This window comes from Mustela erminea, chromosome X (genome assembly GCF_009829155.1).
Source record: "Mustela erminea isolate mMusErm1 chromosome X, mMusErm1.Pri, whole genome shotgun sequence".
Classification (NCBI taxonomy): Eukaryota; Metazoa; Chordata; class Mammalia; order Carnivora; family Mustelidae; genus Mustela; species Mustela erminea.
The window spans coordinates 3,451,283-3,468,529 of record NC_045635.1 but is presented as its reverse complement, the minus strand read 5'-3'; the positions used below and the strand labels follow the sequence as shown (position 1 = coordinate 3,468,529).

Below are 17,247 nucleotides of genomic sequence, written 5' to 3'. Positions count from 1 at the left end.
ATAATATTTCTCTGTTTTTCTAATTGTTCATGTCTGAAATGACACACCTTCAGTGCTATAAATTTAGAATGTTAAAGGGCGTGAAGAAGATAAAATAAATATATGTGTAGAAGTGCAGTTGACCCTAGAACATAAATGGGAACTGTTCTTGTAGGTACATTTTTGGGGGCAAATACCATACAGCACCAGAAATGTATTTTCTCTTCCCAGTGATTTTTCTTAATGACATTTTCTTTTCTATAGCTTACTTTGTTGTAAGAATACTATATATAATACGCACTAATGGGAGAACCTGGGTGGCCCAGTGGGTTAAAGCCTCTGCCTTCAGCGCAGGTCACGATCTCAGGGTCCTGGGATTGAGCCCCGCATTGGGCTCTCTGCTCAGCAGGGAACCTGCTCCCCCCTCTTCTTTCTGCCTTTGTATGCTCTCTCTCAAATAAATAAATAAAATCTTTTAAAAAAAACACAGTGATGTACAAAATATGGATTAATCAACTATTTATGTCATCAGTAATGATTGTAGTCAATAGTCGGCTATTAGCAGTTAATTTTCTGGGAAATCAAGAGTTATACATGGATTTTTAACTGTAGGGGAGGTTGAGATCAGTGCTCCTGACCTTAGTGTTGTTCAGGGGTCAAGGATAAAGTAAAAATATATGTATTTATGGAAAGCCCATAACTGGCCACCATGGGACAATTCCAGCATCCTTAAGAATAATAGGTATGCTGAATTGAAACATGACAAATCTATAATAACCCATGTATTCACCAAGATACTCAATATAAGAATTCATTGGTTATGAAGAATTCTTAAAACTCAGTGGTGAGGAAACAAATAATGAGCCAAAGACCTTAAGAGACACCTCAGGGGAGAAGATATATAGACGGCAAATAACTATATGATACAATGCTCCTCATCATGTGGGATCTGGGAAGTGCATATTGAGACATCAGTTAGGTACAATTCCACACCTGTTAGAACGGATGAAATGGAGGACGCTGATACCACGAAATGCTGGAAAGGATGTGGAGCAACTGGAACTCTCATTCAATCGCTGCAGGTCGGGAAAGCAAAATGGCACAGCCATATTGGAAGACAGTTCTGCAGTTTCTTACAGAATTAAAGACACTCTTACGATAAGATCCAGCAGTCAAGTTCTTTGGTCTTCACTCAGAGAAGCTGAAAATACATCCACACACAAAAAAACTATCCCATCAATGTTTATAGCAGGTGTATTCAAAATTGTCCGGACTTGGAAGTAACCAAGATACCATCAGAAGGTGAATGGGGACATGTGAAATCTCTGCACCTTCCTCTCTATTTTTCTGTGAACCTCAAACTCCTCTAATAAATGAAGTGTATTTAAAAGGTGCAACTCATTGGTCCCATTGCTAGGGCGCCATCACTCTTCTCTGAATACCGATAAATGAAAGACTCATGCTCCGCCTCCCCCACTTTCCCTCTATGTACTAAATTTCAGAATAACTTCAAAAGTTGGTGGATTTTTATGGAATTCCAGATAACAAATACAGAAGGAGTAACAACAGGCAATCCACATTTTGTAGGACCTCAAATGAAGTCATAGCTGTAGGAGGTCATCACCAGTGGTTTGTAAAGCATCAGTTGGAAAGCTTGGTAGATATTTTTCATAATTGGTGGGATTAGTCCCCGCCTGAATCCAATTATCAATGACTATTAAGATGAATAAAAATAAGACAGGACAGGAGGGCCTCTTGGTGATTTGATGCCTACTAACATGTACAAACATGTCTTCCCACCAACGTTTACTGATTTTTCTAAGACATCAGTGACATAAGAAGATGCAAAGAAGAATTTTACAACAAAAAAGATCTTGCCTTTATTTCTGTTTTCTCCTAGACCATATTATTTGCTAGACCACATTTCTCTCCTAAACCACATTATTTGCTATTCACTGAAATGGTACAATTTTTTTTTTTTTTTTTTTGTGAAATGTGTGTGCCTATATCCTATGCAAAACAACTAATTAAGGATCTCTAGCACTAGGCCTTAGGCATGAGTATTTTTTAAAAGGTGTCCAGATGTTTAGTGTAGACAGGGAGGGTGATGACATCTTTGGTGTTGGCCACTTCTTTGAAACTAATATGTATTTAACCGCATAACCCAAGAATCTAGAAATATTGGTAAATCTCCCATTTCAGTGGAACAGATGATAGAAGGTACAAAAAGCACTTTGTAAATGATGAAAGCTGTTTTGCATGAAGAGGCTAGCTGTTGTTTGAAGGTTCTCTTTAAAGGCCATGGTCAATCAAATAATGTTTTTCTTCATTTGATTTTTTCTTTTTGTCCTGAAAGTATTTAAAAGTAGAATTTTACTATTAAAAAAAAAGTGTTCAGTAATAGGATCCTTCTTGCAAACTGAACACAATGCCATGTGTTGGATTCCCCCTTTTGAAAACTAGCCATGATTTCACATTGAGCAAATTGGGCAGAGCGACATCCAAGTTCTCGCTAGGATGAAGAGTATTCGTTGGCTTTTTAAATCAACCTTGGATAATGAGAACAAAAGTATTCCATTTTCCATCATTTGCTTTGGACTTTACTCAAGGTAGACACGTTCTGGAGGTGCTTTACGTAAGTGAATATAAGTTTAAAAAAAGGTTGAAGTGATGTGAAGGGATCTAACAAGTTGAGTACTTTTGTGGACATTTTCAAGGACCTTGACTCTTAGTGGGAGACATGTCTGTCCAGATCTCATAGCCAGCACGTGCAGTACTGGTGTCTTTGCTTGTAGCATTACAAACAGACTGCTATAGACCGAGTGCCTTGGAAACAACAGACATTTACTTCTTATGCTTCTGGAGCCTAGAAGAGGAGGGTTCTACCATGGTCATGGTCTTAGGAGGACTGTCTTGTGGGTTGCAGACTGCTGACTTCCCACTGTGTCCCTGCTTGGCCAGCTCTGTGGTTTCTCCTAATAAGGCACCGATCCCATTCATGGGTTACCCTCCACCCTTATGACAAAATTGTCTTCCAAAGGTGCCACCTCTTAATGGTAAACCTAGAACCTGAGGATTAGGATTTCAACATAGGAATGTTGGGTCCATTGTGAGGGGGACTGGAAGGGGGGTTGGCATTTGTCTCAGTACAGGCATCATACTTGATTAAGTAGATTCAGCCTAATGTGTATGTAGCCCATTTTATGGACACTAGAATTCAAAGGATTTTCCCCATGGAAACTTGTAGTTTCCTAGAGTTTCTGTTTGGGGTGATGGGAATACTTTGGAAATAGGCAAGGGTGACGGTTTCGTGTCACTGTGAATACAATGATTCCTATTGAATTGCACACTTAGAAATGATGAAAACAGAAAAATGTATACTATACACACACACACACACACACACACATACATATCTTTATGGGATTTTTCATTTTAGTTGTGCTCAATTTAAGGACAGTGTGAGGCAGGATGAGGATATAATACCCACATATAATTTTTTTCCTCAAAAATAAACCAAATTCCCTCACAAAGACACAAAATGAACAGACTTTCAGGTGCCCAAGGTAAGCATAAATTTGGTTACAATTTCTGCAGATGAAGCAAAAAAGAAAAAAAAAAGAGAGAGAGAGAGAAACATTTGATGTTGAGATTTTTCTATCTGGCAAGAGAAATCTTTTTCCTTTTCCTTCTGCTTCTTTAGGATATGGGTTTGGTGACAATAGAGGAGGTTGTGCCTGAAGGTTCCTGGTTCTCTTTTTTCTTGGGTGGCTGGCAAATTCACTGGTGACATTAAGAAAAGTATGTGAAAACCTGAGACGACCTTGCTCCGTGGAGACTCTGCCCGTTGCATGTAATGACCGCCTACGCTCTTGAACCTAGAAAATCACTACCTTGGTTCTGCTCAGTTTACTCTTAAAAAGCCGAGCCTGGATGACTACATCTTCCAAATGCAAGTAGGAATCCTGTTTGATGTTTACGGTCTACCCCTGGGTTGTATCACTAGAGATTCCACTTCTATGGTCCTGGATGGAGTTTACCTGTGTCCATTCTTCCTGAGAATTCAGAGTGGTTCCAATGAATCCGTCCCCCGGTTCTGGCTTGAAGTACCATGGAGGCTGGGAAAGGGTGGTCCTAACTCTCCCGGGGAACAGAGTGACAGAAGCAGAGCTGCCCATAACAAGTGTGCTCAGGAGACAAAAGGACACCTGTACCTGGAGATACTCAGGGACATTTCTTTCTCTCTCAGTGGGTCATTCTCAATGTAGCTGAGTCACATAATGAGAGACAGCATATGATCATGGGGCAGAAGCATCTGGGAGAAGGGTTGAGCACATTTTTCTCGGAGTCCCTATTTTTAGCACTTTGTGCCCTTGTCTGTCAGGTGTGCAACCTTGAAACTGTTGTGATGGTAATGAAATGAGTCTATGCTATGCTTTAACCTTTGCAATAATTGTATCTTTCCTTCTATCTGTGGTTCATTCCTCCTTCCCTACCCCTCTCCATCCCTTCATCCATCCATCCCTCTATCTATCATCTATGTATCTATCCATCCATCTGTCCATCCAGCCATCCAGCCAGCCACCCACCCACCCACTAAGCCACCTATGCAGCCACACATCCATCCATCCATCCATCCATCCATCCATCCATCCAACCATCCAACCATCCATCCAACCATCCATCCATCCATCCATCCAACCATCCATCCATCCATCCAACCATCCATCACTCTCTCCCACCTTCCCTCTCACCCTCCCTCCATCCATTCTTCTATCCATTATCTATGTATCTATGTATCTATTTGTCATCTATCTATCTTTCTCTCTATCCTTCTATCCATCCATCCATCCATCCATCCATCCACCTACCCACACAGCCACCCAACCATCCATCCATCCATCCACTCAAACATCATCCATACTTCTATCCATCATCTGTCCCTCCCTCCTTCAATCTTCAGTCTAGCTATCCATCTGGATTTCAATGTCTAAAATGGTGTGGTAAGAACGAATATGGTATTAAGGTCCCAGATTTGTGGTAATTTGTTATAGCCATAATAGGAAACTAATATACTACATCATTTAATTTGTATTTGCTTGCTGTCAATCACTGATGTTAGGACATGAGTTTCAGGTGGTTGAAGGTACAGTTCAGCTGGTTCATTACATCTTCACCACAAAGACAATGAGTGCCTGGAATTTTGTAGGCACCCATGATGATCTGGTAAATGGAGCTGCACTTCACTGACTTAAATGAATTAATGCCAGATGTCTATTAAATATTTTATATCCATTGCATCTTTATTATTTTAAGATCTGTTCTTGTTCTGCAGGTGACTCCAACTCTAGTTTTGTTTGTGCTTTTTGGCCATTGAAAGGTTAATCATATTTGGTTGAATCTGAGGGTGATGGTCAAAATTCAGGGGACCCAATGTGATCTCCACATGCCGTCTGTGTAGGGAGCACCTGATATGTTCTTGACTCTGGAAAATTACCTTGTTGAAGCAAAGCTTGGTGCGATAACATTCCTTAAGTGGAGAATCAGTACGAAATTAAGTTTAATCTTCAAGGACAGAGTTACTGGGGCACCTGGCTGGCTCATTGAGTAGAGCAGGCAATTTTCATCTAGGGTTTGTGAGTTGAAGGCTTACATTGGGTTTAGAGATTACTTAACATCTTAAAAAAAAAAAAAAAGAGCAGAAAGTTAGCCTCTTTTTTAGTTGAATTTACTCATACCTGTTTTGTTATATGATCTGTTTAATATTTTTGTTTGTTATTTTTCAATGAGAAGTCTTCATTTCTGCCTTTTAAGTTTCTCAAGAAAGCCTTCCCTTCATCTTCAGGTGCCATACTGGGACAGAGTTGTCAAAAATGATGATGGTATTTGTAACAATAAACACTAGTACAGTATGAGGTAGAGTGGGTTGCCATCGCCACCCACAAATCAGGAGTGTCTCCTGGTCAGTGAACACAGAATTGCAAAGATCTCAACCCCAGCCCTCCGCGAAATGGCCTTTAGTTTCTACATGAGATTAGACTATGTTCCTACCTCTGAAAATTAGCCATGACTGCAGGTCCTATATGCAAATTTTAAAAAGTCCGGAAAGTCATCCCATGTCTGCGTTGTGGTTGTGGTAACAGGACCTTGAGAGCTGTGTGCATACGAGCTAGTCATCTTTGGGAAGAAAAGTAGCAAAAACTGCAAACACACTGACATTACAAAAGTTACGAACGTAATATATAATAAGTGAGAACGTAACAAAGCAGAGAGCACTTCAAATCTTAAACCAAAGGCATGAGTTCCCACTCTCAATTCTAGAAAATATCATCTTCAAAAACCTTTCTGTTCCTGAAACTAAACTTTTCCATCGGGATTTTAGCTCTTCCCTATGTTCTTTTGCTTATTGTTACTCATGCGTGTGCTATTGCATCTAAGATCTTACTGTTTTTTCTTAATTAGAACAATTTCTGTTTCGGTGCTGTAGGTTTGCCAGAGAAAACCAGTGGTGGAAAGCTTAGGGTTACTTCTGGGCACAAAAAAAGATGATGTGAGCTAGGAGACAATGTTGGATTTTGATCAAGTTGGAAAAGAATGCCTTGTCCTTAAACATTTAGTTATTCTGATTGTCTTATGGAAACATAAGAACAGGACAGATTAGTTCTGGTCTGCCCCTGGATAGTACCTAGCAGTAAGAACTCACAACTAATACTAGCATGTCCAATACCATCCTTGTTTATAGTCGAAGGTAGGAAGGAATATCTAAACAGAGTAGCATATTTTGAATTAATGTACTTTAGAACAGATTATGACAATTATGTTAAAAATAGGATTGTATAAATTATCTTTTCTCCTATATGCACTCTATAGGGCTCTGAATACCATATAGGGACAAAATGTGTGTCTTCTGTGCTTCGTAAATATACTTTCATGGAAAAACTAGGACTTTCAATTCTAATCAGTTTTAAAATATTCTTTTTTTTAAATCAACATATTTTTGACAAGGTTGCATTAATGTCGTGAGTACAACATAGGGATTCCACAAGGGGGTACGTTATGCTGTGCTCAACACTAGAGTGGCAACTGTCACCTGTGGTCCTAACATATTCTTATTAAAACCAAATAGAAACATGCAAATACAAAAAAAAAAAGAAGAAGAAGAAGAAGTGTAAGCTTTCAAGACATCATTGGACATCTACTTGAATACTCTATTTCTCCCCAACTTTTAGTTTATTGCTTGGGTCATCGTGGGTACATATAAATGTGGGGGCAATGACATCGGTGTAATTCAGACCATGGATGAAAGCTATAATATGCGGTGGTTTGGGGTTTTCTTTTTCTTTGTTTTACTTATTTTTTCTTTCTTTCTTTCTTCCTTTCTTTCTTTCTTTCTTTTTTTTTTAAATTTGCTTTAAGCAAATTTTGTTTAATTTTCCTTTAAGCACATACCAAACACTTAATAAACAGAATCAACAAATGCATATGCCTCACCTTCACACCAAATCATTCCCTACACAACACAGGCAATCAGACAGCATTAAAATATCCTTCATCATCTAAGTCAGAGTCTAGGTAGACCAGTAATCCGTTTTCCCTCTGGACTCAACTTCCTTTGCTAAAAGGGCATCTCTCCATACTGGCTGTGCGAGTACCTGTGGAACAGGTAAATAGCCACGTGTCTGTCATCGAAGAAGTCAGAAGAGTCGCTGAGCGTGTGTGAGCACACCCTGAGTCCACGAGGAACAGGGCTCCTTCCCCACTCCATTCCCCAGGCAGTGCTCTGGGGTAGTTCTCTCCTCCTTTCAATTCAGTGAGAAAACTGGGACTTGGACATCTTCAACTACATGCCCGAGGCGTCCCTGCAGATTCCAGCTGACTCTGACCGTGGCACACATGATAACCTGCTATTAAATGACACACATGTATCCGTCCTAGAAGAGTGGGAAGTTCTATAGTGGAAATCCGCTCAAAGTAATTTTCGGAGCTGAGAGATTGGAGACAATCAGGAAACACTGGAGAAGGGGCACACATGGGTAGAAGGAAAGAAAGCAAGGCCACTGAATTCCTTCTTATGGGGTTGGAGCAGGGAGCGGATGCAGTGAGCAAAGAGAAATAGTGAGGCCAGGTCTACAGGAGGAAGGCAGGTTTGGGCAATGAGGACCAGGCAGCTTCAAGGCTCACAGCAACCCTTTACAGAGTATCCTGGAAGCAGCCAACTGTGTATAAAATCCAAGAGAACAGGGTGTGCCTGGGGGGCTCAGTCATTAAACATCTGCCTTCGGCTCAGGTCATGATCCAAGTATCCTGGGTTCGAGTCCCGTGTTGGGCACCCTGTTCAGCAGGAAGCCTGCTTCTCCGTCTCCAGCTCTCCCTGCTTGTGTTCCCTCTCTCGCTATCTCTCTCTCTCTGTCATAAGTAAATAAAATCTTAAAACAAGAAAATCAAAGAGATAGAGAAATGCAAGCCTTATCCTGGGGTCAGTCAAAAAAGGAACCTAGTGTTTGTGTGATTGCTAAAGAGCCAGCTACAAATTGGGGCGGGGAATGCAAACCCACATTTAGAATTAAGTGCAAAATTCACCTATAACCACATTCCCAGAATTAGGCACTATTACTTGTTGGATTTCCTTGCAGAGTTTGTATTTTACACCTCGTTTTATTATGTTAATACACATGGGATCTTAGGACCCAAGATTCAGCAATTCATTGATTTCCCTTGAGAGATCTTACCCATGTCTCTGTGTCTCCAAGAATGAAGACCCTCTCCGCATAGGCATTATATGGTTCAACCAACAGAATTCATGCAACATATATTTTATTCATGAACTCTGAGATTGCTGTCATCCCTTATTTTCAAAATTACAATCAGTAAGTATTGATCTTTTGGTGCATGGCTACCTCTGGACAATCAAATCAAGATGGATTTATTTTAATAGAAATAGACCTTGGGGATCAAAGGGTCTTAGGGTTATCTTCATGGTACGGGCGTGAGTTGGAAACAGCCAGGATGGAGAAGTGAACAGGATGTCTTGTCTCGGGCACTGGGATGCAGACCCAGCAGAGAAACGAGGTTGGCTCGGAGGGGATCACGCCCCAGACATAATGGCCATGGCCAGAATTTCATCACCGTGAAACTTAACTGAGAACCTTCACATTTTGATCTCTACTGTGCAATACACAAAACTGTGTTGATCATCTTGTATTCTGTTTCCAGAGTATGATTTTGGTGTTAGGGTGTCCGTTAATACAATTCCCACTAAAGTGCTTTAAAAACACCTGTGCAGCCTTGTTCTCAGCTGCAGTGCGGGACATAGAATATACTTTTTGGAACTAATGTATGGAATCCCGTTAACGACTTAACGGGCCCCGTGTTTGGAAGCCTGTGCCATAGAGATCACCTGTCCTCATAATTGTCTTTGATGTATTCGCCTGATGTTGGAAATGGGTTTTGACCCTGTATGACATTGATGTGGTCATCAAATGACTCCTATCATCTGTAAGTAAATTAAAAACTACAAATAGAGACACTACATTTTAAGAGCTTCCCCCCATTGGGCTTACAGAATTGGAGTATGTCCCTCCCATCCATAGGTATAGACTCTTTCATCAAATCATGCATGATTCCACCAAGAAAATTTAAGTTTCACATTATAACAGAGGCACCCACTGAAGGAGTTCCTGTAAACATCAGAGAAGATAGATTTGCATGCATTTCGCTGATTTTTTTTTTGTCTTCATTCCTCTGCCTGAATTCTTATCACACATTTCTTTCTGGGCTCATTGATGTGACCTAAAATAAATCCCATCTCTTCTCATTGGAGAATCTTTATGCAAACATGCATACCCGATACAGTGCCTCATTTTTTTTTTTTTTACATGATCTAGAATTTCATTCAACAGGCAGAGGGATAAAGGGATTTCTGGTGTTCAGGCATTTCTGGTGGACCATATTTTAAAGCAGCCACTGGACAAGGGAGCCTGTCTCTTGGGTGAATGTCTATTTTCTTGCTCCTTCCAGGGCTTTGAATGAAACTTGGTATCAATCTCGTGTCAGCATGTCTCAGTTGGAGGGTCTGTTTTGTATCTTTCTCCCATTGTTGCATTGTTGGGGTGGGATGGGGGGAGCTGACGGATTTACAACCTTCATGGCAGAGACCTTACATCTCCAAAGCCAAATGTTTCGTCAGCTGAAATGCTTCAAGGAGGTGTAGCCAAGAGTGCTTATCAGTGAAAGAAGCCATTTGTTTAAAATCTCTGGTTTTAGCCAGCCAAGGGACTGCTTCTGTTCATTCATGGGCTGCATATAGGGGGAATTAAGTCCCCCGCGGTGGGACAGACTTTTAAGGATGCTTCTACCCGCGCTCCGCTTTGGTGATGTGCCTGGCTGTTTCCAAATTGATTATCTGCTCTCACGTTAGTAGAATTCCCTGGGAATAAATGCCTATACATCTCCAATCTGCATTATATCAAATACCGCATTTCCACCGTCGGAGTAGCGAAGGAATACCCTCTTGCAGACAAAATAAAATTGTTCCCATTCACTGTATACCTGCAATGGAAACTCCGCCTTGTGGGTTGTTTAAATTACAAGAGAAGGGGGGAAAAAAAAAGAGAAGAAGTCCCTGGTTGTTGCAGTAAATGAAGATTCTGTAAGCAAGAAACTATGGAAACACCAACTTCCAAAAAAAAAAAAAAAAAAAAGAACCAGGTTCGTTTGCTGAACTTTAGAGATGCATGGAGGGCTGTTTCCCTCAGGACTTCTGGAAGGAATTCAGAATCGCAAAGATCCAGTCTTTCAATAGGAGGCTGTTAGGAGAGCTCAGATTCGCCAGGGTATAGAATATTAATTAGCCTGGCATTTGCGAGGTTACAACAGACACGTTTCTTGCTCGGGAGGGGCTCCACGTTCATAAAGGCGGGTGATTTACCGTATGTTGCAAATCCTTGCCTGCTCCACGGAAACAAAATAAGCAAATAGGTCATTCTGGGAGCGTTGACAAGGGGGTACGGGGTGGGGGTGCGGTGCGGAGAGAGGTTGCGGACGAAGGATGGGTTAAATAAAGACAGAGCAGTTCTGCCAAAAAATTACTAGAGCCTTTAAGAATTAATCACCTCTTTTCCTTAATGGGGAAAGAGAGGCTTGTCTTATGGTTATTCTCCGGCACCCAAACGGCCATTAGGACCCAGTTTCATACAGAAAGCTGCATGAAAAGGGGCTTTTCTCCCAAGCAGAGGGCGACGCATTTTATGAGAAACGGTGTAAAAGGTTGGGCGATGAATGCCACAGCCAGGGAACAGTCGCTGGCATGAAACGCTAATTAGTAATTGCTAATTAACTGAGGGAGGGGCTGGTAACGTCGGAACGTTCCCACTAATCACCGCTCATCTCAGCTCCGTCCCTGTGAAACGCCGCAGAAGCCTGGATCTGCGGGACGTGCCCTAAATGCACAACCGCGCAGGTTCCATCTTGCGTCTGTCTGCAGATAAAGGAGATGGCGAGGCTGATCGTGGCAATCTTAGAAGTCCTGCCCCCCCTAAAAAAAAGCCTTCCCGTTGCTTTATCTGAAACCCGACCCATTCATATCTGTTACCCGTCCAGCTCACACTGTGCATTTTTTCCTCAGGTGTCCGGGGAACGAAGTAGTCTCGCTTCCTAACGGGTCAAAGCCTTCGTCCTCTCCTTATTCTGTTTTAGGTTCTACAGGCCCACTCTGGAGAGCTCCTCGATGGGCTGTCAGCTTCGCGTGGCGGGCGGGCGGGCAGGTTGATGACCTCGGTTCCGACCCCTGTTCTTTCAGGGCCCGAATCTGTCCAGGCTGCCATCAGCACTGCAGCAGGTGCTCACAGGAACTTAATCAGCGCTAATTGGAATGCGGGGAATGGCTTGGCCCTTGGAAAGGCAGGGGAAGAGGGAACGCACGTAATTGAGGGCTTGGGGGCAGGGGCACATGACTCATTAAAATGGTTAAAACATCGTTTTTATGACTTGCACTTTTTGGAGGGGAGGGTCAGAAGGCTTATGCAAGAAAGAAAGGGATATAACGTTGGGTTAATGTCCGTATAATAAATAACGTTGGCAGGCGTTCACAATCGTCGTTCTGAATTTCAGCAGGAGAGCGTCTCTGGAAAAATGACGTCAAAGGTCCGAGGGAAGCCTTTTTTCCAGGTCATGATCTTTGTGCCACATGGAACAGGCAAGGAGTCCGACATCCATGTGGTCCTTTATTCCCGTCAATGCCCTTTTTTTTTTTTTTTTGCAGCTTTTCAGGGGGAATTAAGAATTTGATGCCTTTGGGCGCCTGGGTGGCTCAGTGGGTTAAGCCGCTGCCTTCGGCTCGGGTCATGATCTCAGGGTTCTGGGATCGAGTCCCGCATCAGGCTCCCTGCTCAGCAGGGAGCCTGCTTCCCTCTCTCTCTCTCTGCCTGCCTCTCCAACTACTTGTGATTTCTCTCTGTCAAATAAATAAATAAAATCTTTAAAAAAAAGAATTTGATGCCTTAGGAAGAAGAATCTTCCTTCTTCTCGAAATAAAACGTACCAGCTCGTCCAGTTTTAGGGACAGTCGGGGGGATTTGAATATATGTGTTGTCATTTGGGTAAGATTAAAGACTTGTGTGTTTCTGCATGTGAGTCCAAATTTTTTCTGTAGGGGAAGTTAACAGGTGCACGTTAACGAAGACTGGGATCTCATAATACCTGTGGTTGACTCGAAACTGAAGCATTAAAAGGAATGAAATGAAAACATTAATATGAAATTAAATGGGAAAAAGCCGACCTATGTTGCTTTTATATACACGCTCGGTCTCTTAAACACCAACGCAGAAATTCCAGCAGCCGAACACATACCCTCATTTTTCCTGAAAAACCTCTTTTGGCCTGGAAAACTTCCTTTGGGATTTTCCCTGAAAACCACCTTTTAGGAGACTTTCTCACTTTTGCAACCTGCATGTGCACAGGAGCGATAAGTTGAGTCTGGTCCAATGCGTAGTCTCTGCCCTGGTCATTTCAGACGGATGGTGCCTGATAGGCGAGCCGTGTGCAAACCCACAGATGATACATTGTATCAAAGGGTCAACATTGCAACAATGACTCACACAGCCTCATCCTCCCTGCCGGGCAAGTGTTGCTTCTCACTTAGAGGGAGACCCGCCAAGAATGAGATGCGTTTTCAAGGACCAGCGACGGGCACGTGCTTTTTATAGTTGACCACCTAAAAGATCCTGTTTTCTCTTGCAGGGTTTTTAAGTACCGGCGACCAGGCGGCCAAAGGCAACTACGGGCTTCTGGATCAGATCCAGGCGCTACGGTGGATTGAAGAGAACGTGGGGGCCTTCGGCGGCGACCCCAAGCGAGTGACCATCTTCGGCTCCGGGGCGGGAGCCTCTTGCGTCAGTCTGTTGACCTTGTCGCACTATTCAGAAGGTAACAAGGGCATCCCTGAGCTGGTGCACGACCCCCGGGGCTGAGCCAGAAACACACACGGAGTGCAGATCCCAGGGACCCTTTGTGTCTCTTGCAGCTGAAAATCCCCATCTTGTTTTAGGTTCTCGAAGCTCATTCTCGAGCGCTCCCTCTCTTGCTCCCTCTCCTCCTCCTCCTCCTTCTACTTTTCCTTCCTCTTCCTCTTCTTATTTTATAGATTTTATTTATTTATCTGAGAGACAGTGAGAGACAGAGAGAGAAACAGACTTCCCCATAAGTACGGAGCCCTATGCGGGACTCGATCCCAGGACCCCAGGATCATGGCCTTGAGCCGAAGGCAGATGCTTAACAACTACGCCACCCAGCGGAAGGCAGATGCTTAACAACTAAGCCACCCAGGTGCCCCCCATTCTTCGAACTCAGCCTTCTTTCCCTGTAAACTATATTTTGTCATCTAGGTTCAATGAACAATTAGATGCCAGTTGCAACACTTGGGACAAAAATGGGTCCTTCAGAAAGTCCCAACGCTTTTGCTTCTGCCTTTCTGACTTGATTCGGTCAACTTTAAATTTTGTCATTTCGGTCAATGTTAAATTCAGTCAACTTCTCCTCTCAACTTGGGAAAGATAATACAGAAGAGAAACAGGGTTATGGGTAAGGGTTGCAGATTTGTTCATTCAATAAGCAATGGGGCTCGTGGCCATGGGATTTTTTTTTTTTTCTTTTTCTTTTTTCTTTTTTAAATCACTGGTCTGGGGCAACCATATGGCATAGTACGTTAAGTGTCTGACTCTTGATCTCAGCTCAGGTCATGATCTCAGGGTTCTGTGATCCTGCCCTGCATCAGGGTCCATGCTGGGCTTGAAGCCTACTTACGTGTCCCCCCCGCCCCCCGTCTTGCTCTGCTACTCCCTCCACTTAAAACGATTTTTAAAAAATTAATTTAATAATAATAATAATAATAATAATAAACCTAACCACTCCAACTCAAGGTGGCTCCCTTACATCCATTGGTAAACTGTAGCACTGAAGGGGAACCTTGACGCTCATCTACTCCAAAGCCACCATTTATAAAAAGGAAACGGAAGCCCAGAGAGGTTGGTTAACCCAGCTAGGGTCACACAGCAATGAGAGAGCCCGGCAAGAAACAAAGCTTCCCAGACCTCAATTCAAACCGTCGTTTGAATTCTCATTGTTCCCCCAAGACCAACAAACATCGGGGATGACTAAAGGGCAGTCCTGGTCTTCTGTCCAGAACAGACTTGCCTTACAGATTCAGGAACATCTCTGCAAATTCCCCATGGCCTCCCCTAGCTGGTATTTTACGGACCAACTGCTTTTCCACTTTAATTTTCCTTAGGAAATAAGCGTTCAGCTTGACTAGAAATTTTCACTGGTCCCAGGCACCCATGTGACAAGTGGATTTTCAGCATAGTATGGACATTCAGAACTCACTTGCCAATAACATGCTCAGTGCAGGGACCCGAAGCAACCATCAGTCCAATCAAAGCAGACAGACCTGTTGGTGACTTCATAGTGTCTAAGGAGAGCTCAAATTCAGGCCTCACACTTGTATCATCCCTTTGTTTTTACAAAAATGAAAAAGTGCATAATGAGAGGGGACATTGGTGATATCCATTCTTACAGCATTCCAGAAAATATTGGGATTTTCCCATTTGTCAAGGGATAGAATCCCAGATCTCGAGTGAACCAGTAGTCAGGACCGGCTTCCATAATAAACACAAGAAACCAAATGTAGGGAGCCTGGGTGGCTCAGTGGGTTAAGCCGCTGCCTTCGGCTCAGGTCATGATCTCAGGGTCCTGGAATCAAGTCCCGCGTCGGGCTCTCTGCTCAGCAGGGAGCCTGCTTCCTCCTCTCTCTCTCTCTCTGCCTGCCTCTTTGCCTACTTGTGATCTCTGTCTGTCAAATAAATAAATAAAATCTTAAAAAAAAAAGAAACCAAATGTAATTGGAGAAAGAGCATAATTACTTAAATTGACCAATCAGAAATGAGCGAGCTCTGTGGCAAGGCTGCGTCTGGGTCAGGGTTCTGCAAAGCAGGTTTTCAGAACAACCCAGGAATACAGAAATACTCAGACTGTCAGCCTTAGAATGGTACTTCTAGCCATGTCGTCTAAAAAACAGTCACCATGTGCCTGAAAAGGATGTTTTCATGAAGATGTTCACCATGGCATTATAATTTTTTTTTAAGATTTTATTTATTTATTTGACAGACAGAGATCACAAGTAGGCAGAGAGGCAGGCAGAGAGAGAGGAGGAAGCAGGCTCCCCACTGAGCAGAGAGCCCGATGCGGGGCTCGATCCCAGGACCCTGAGATCATGACCTGAGCCAAAGGCAGAGACTTTAACCCATGGAGCCACTCAGGTGCCCCTCACCATGGCATTAGAACAAAGACTCAAAGGAAAAGCTCCAAGGTTAAAAAGACAAGAAGGTGATAAGGAACAGGTGCATGTGTTCGAAGGAACAGTAATTAGCACCAAGAACTGTGGAGCAGGTGTCCTGTTCCCTGAGAAACACCATCAAAGCTGTACATTTGTTGGGCTCAGTCGTATAAAATAGAACGTTGATGCAGGGGGGAGCAGCCAGGTGAGCCTGAATGACCCTAAAATGCAGACCTGACTTGTATTTTCTGGTCTGAATGACGGGTAGCATTTTTCTTTATCCAATTTTTCAAGGGTTATCTGGGATTGTATTCTGGATCTCACACACACGTGTGCACACACACACACACACACAGACATACACCTCCATCCATGAAAGCCAATCAGTGTCATAGGAAGAAAAAAAAAAAAAAAGGTAACTTGCAGGAATACTTTTCGTCATCCTGATGATTTTAACTTGTGAAAATCATCCTGATGATTTTAACAATAGATCCAGCGTTGACATCATTTCTTTTCCGTGTGTCCACACGTGAATCTTGAGGGCTAAACACACCCGTCCAGAGCTGTACGTCTCTGGGAGCATCACCACCTCTGGGAAACTGGCCCCCAACGACTTTGATGTTGCATTGAGCAAAGCCAGATCCATTTAAGATCTCTTGGGCAATGCTCCAATCTGCAGAATCCTATCTTCCTGATTGCAATCATGCTTTCCCCCCTTGATTGCTTGCATGACCTTAAAACTCTACAGGGCACGACCTTCTGGGCGCCCAGCTGAATTACTCTTCCAGAAACTCCCGAGACATCGGAGCTCCATCATGCTGGAATTTTAGAAAATGTCAGGAAGAGACAAGAAAGAGAGGGTTTACAAAAAAAATTTTTCTTTACTTCCTGACATTCGTATATTAGATGGATCTGATAGAAATTTGTAAGCTACCCAGAAGTTTACTCATCAAATTCTCCAATTTTTTTTTTCATTTTTCACCAAACAGACATTTCTTAACTTGTGGCACAATACAAGACAGAAACGTCTAGGCTTTGAGTGAACGTGATTCCCAGATCAGTGATTTGTGGAAAAATACATTTTGGGGGGGGCCATACTACCCAGCATTCAGGAATCGCTAATTTAATGACTATTTTAGTTGTAAAAGTTTCACACTGGTACTGTATGGACGCTGAAATGAGAAATGTGTCTGAATGTATACTCTGAAATGGATTTCAGTGGATGTTTTGGGTGTTTTTGTTTGTTTGGTTTGGTTTTGTTTTTTTTCCCCCCCATAATGAAGTGGTACCTGGTTTAGTCAGGGAGGCAAAATGCACTTTGATGTCTTGTTGGCCCAGAGCATGTTTTTAAGGAACGGAGGAGATGATAAGTCTGTGAGGCTTTATTTACAGCATCTGGGGATGGGGATGCCAACACGACATGCAAACCGGGACGGATACAT

At 42.7% G+C, this 17,247-nt stretch overlaps 1 protein-coding gene across 8 annotated transcripts in view; it reads left to right on the top strand.

Annotated features, from left to right (window-relative positions):
* Nucleotides 1-17,247, top strand: part of NLGN4X (neuroligin 4 X-linked) — a 298,374-nt gene that overhangs the window by 268,617 nt on the left and 12,510 nt on the right. For all 8 annotated transcript variants that reach the window (XM_032331040.1, XM_032331043.1, XM_032331041.1 and 5 more), the window contains one exon: nt 13,216-13,401. In XM_032331040.1, coding sequence (XP_032186931.1) covers nt 13,216-13,401 — 186 coding nt within the window. The remainder of the gene's footprint in view (nt 1-13,215; nt 13,402-17,247) is intronic.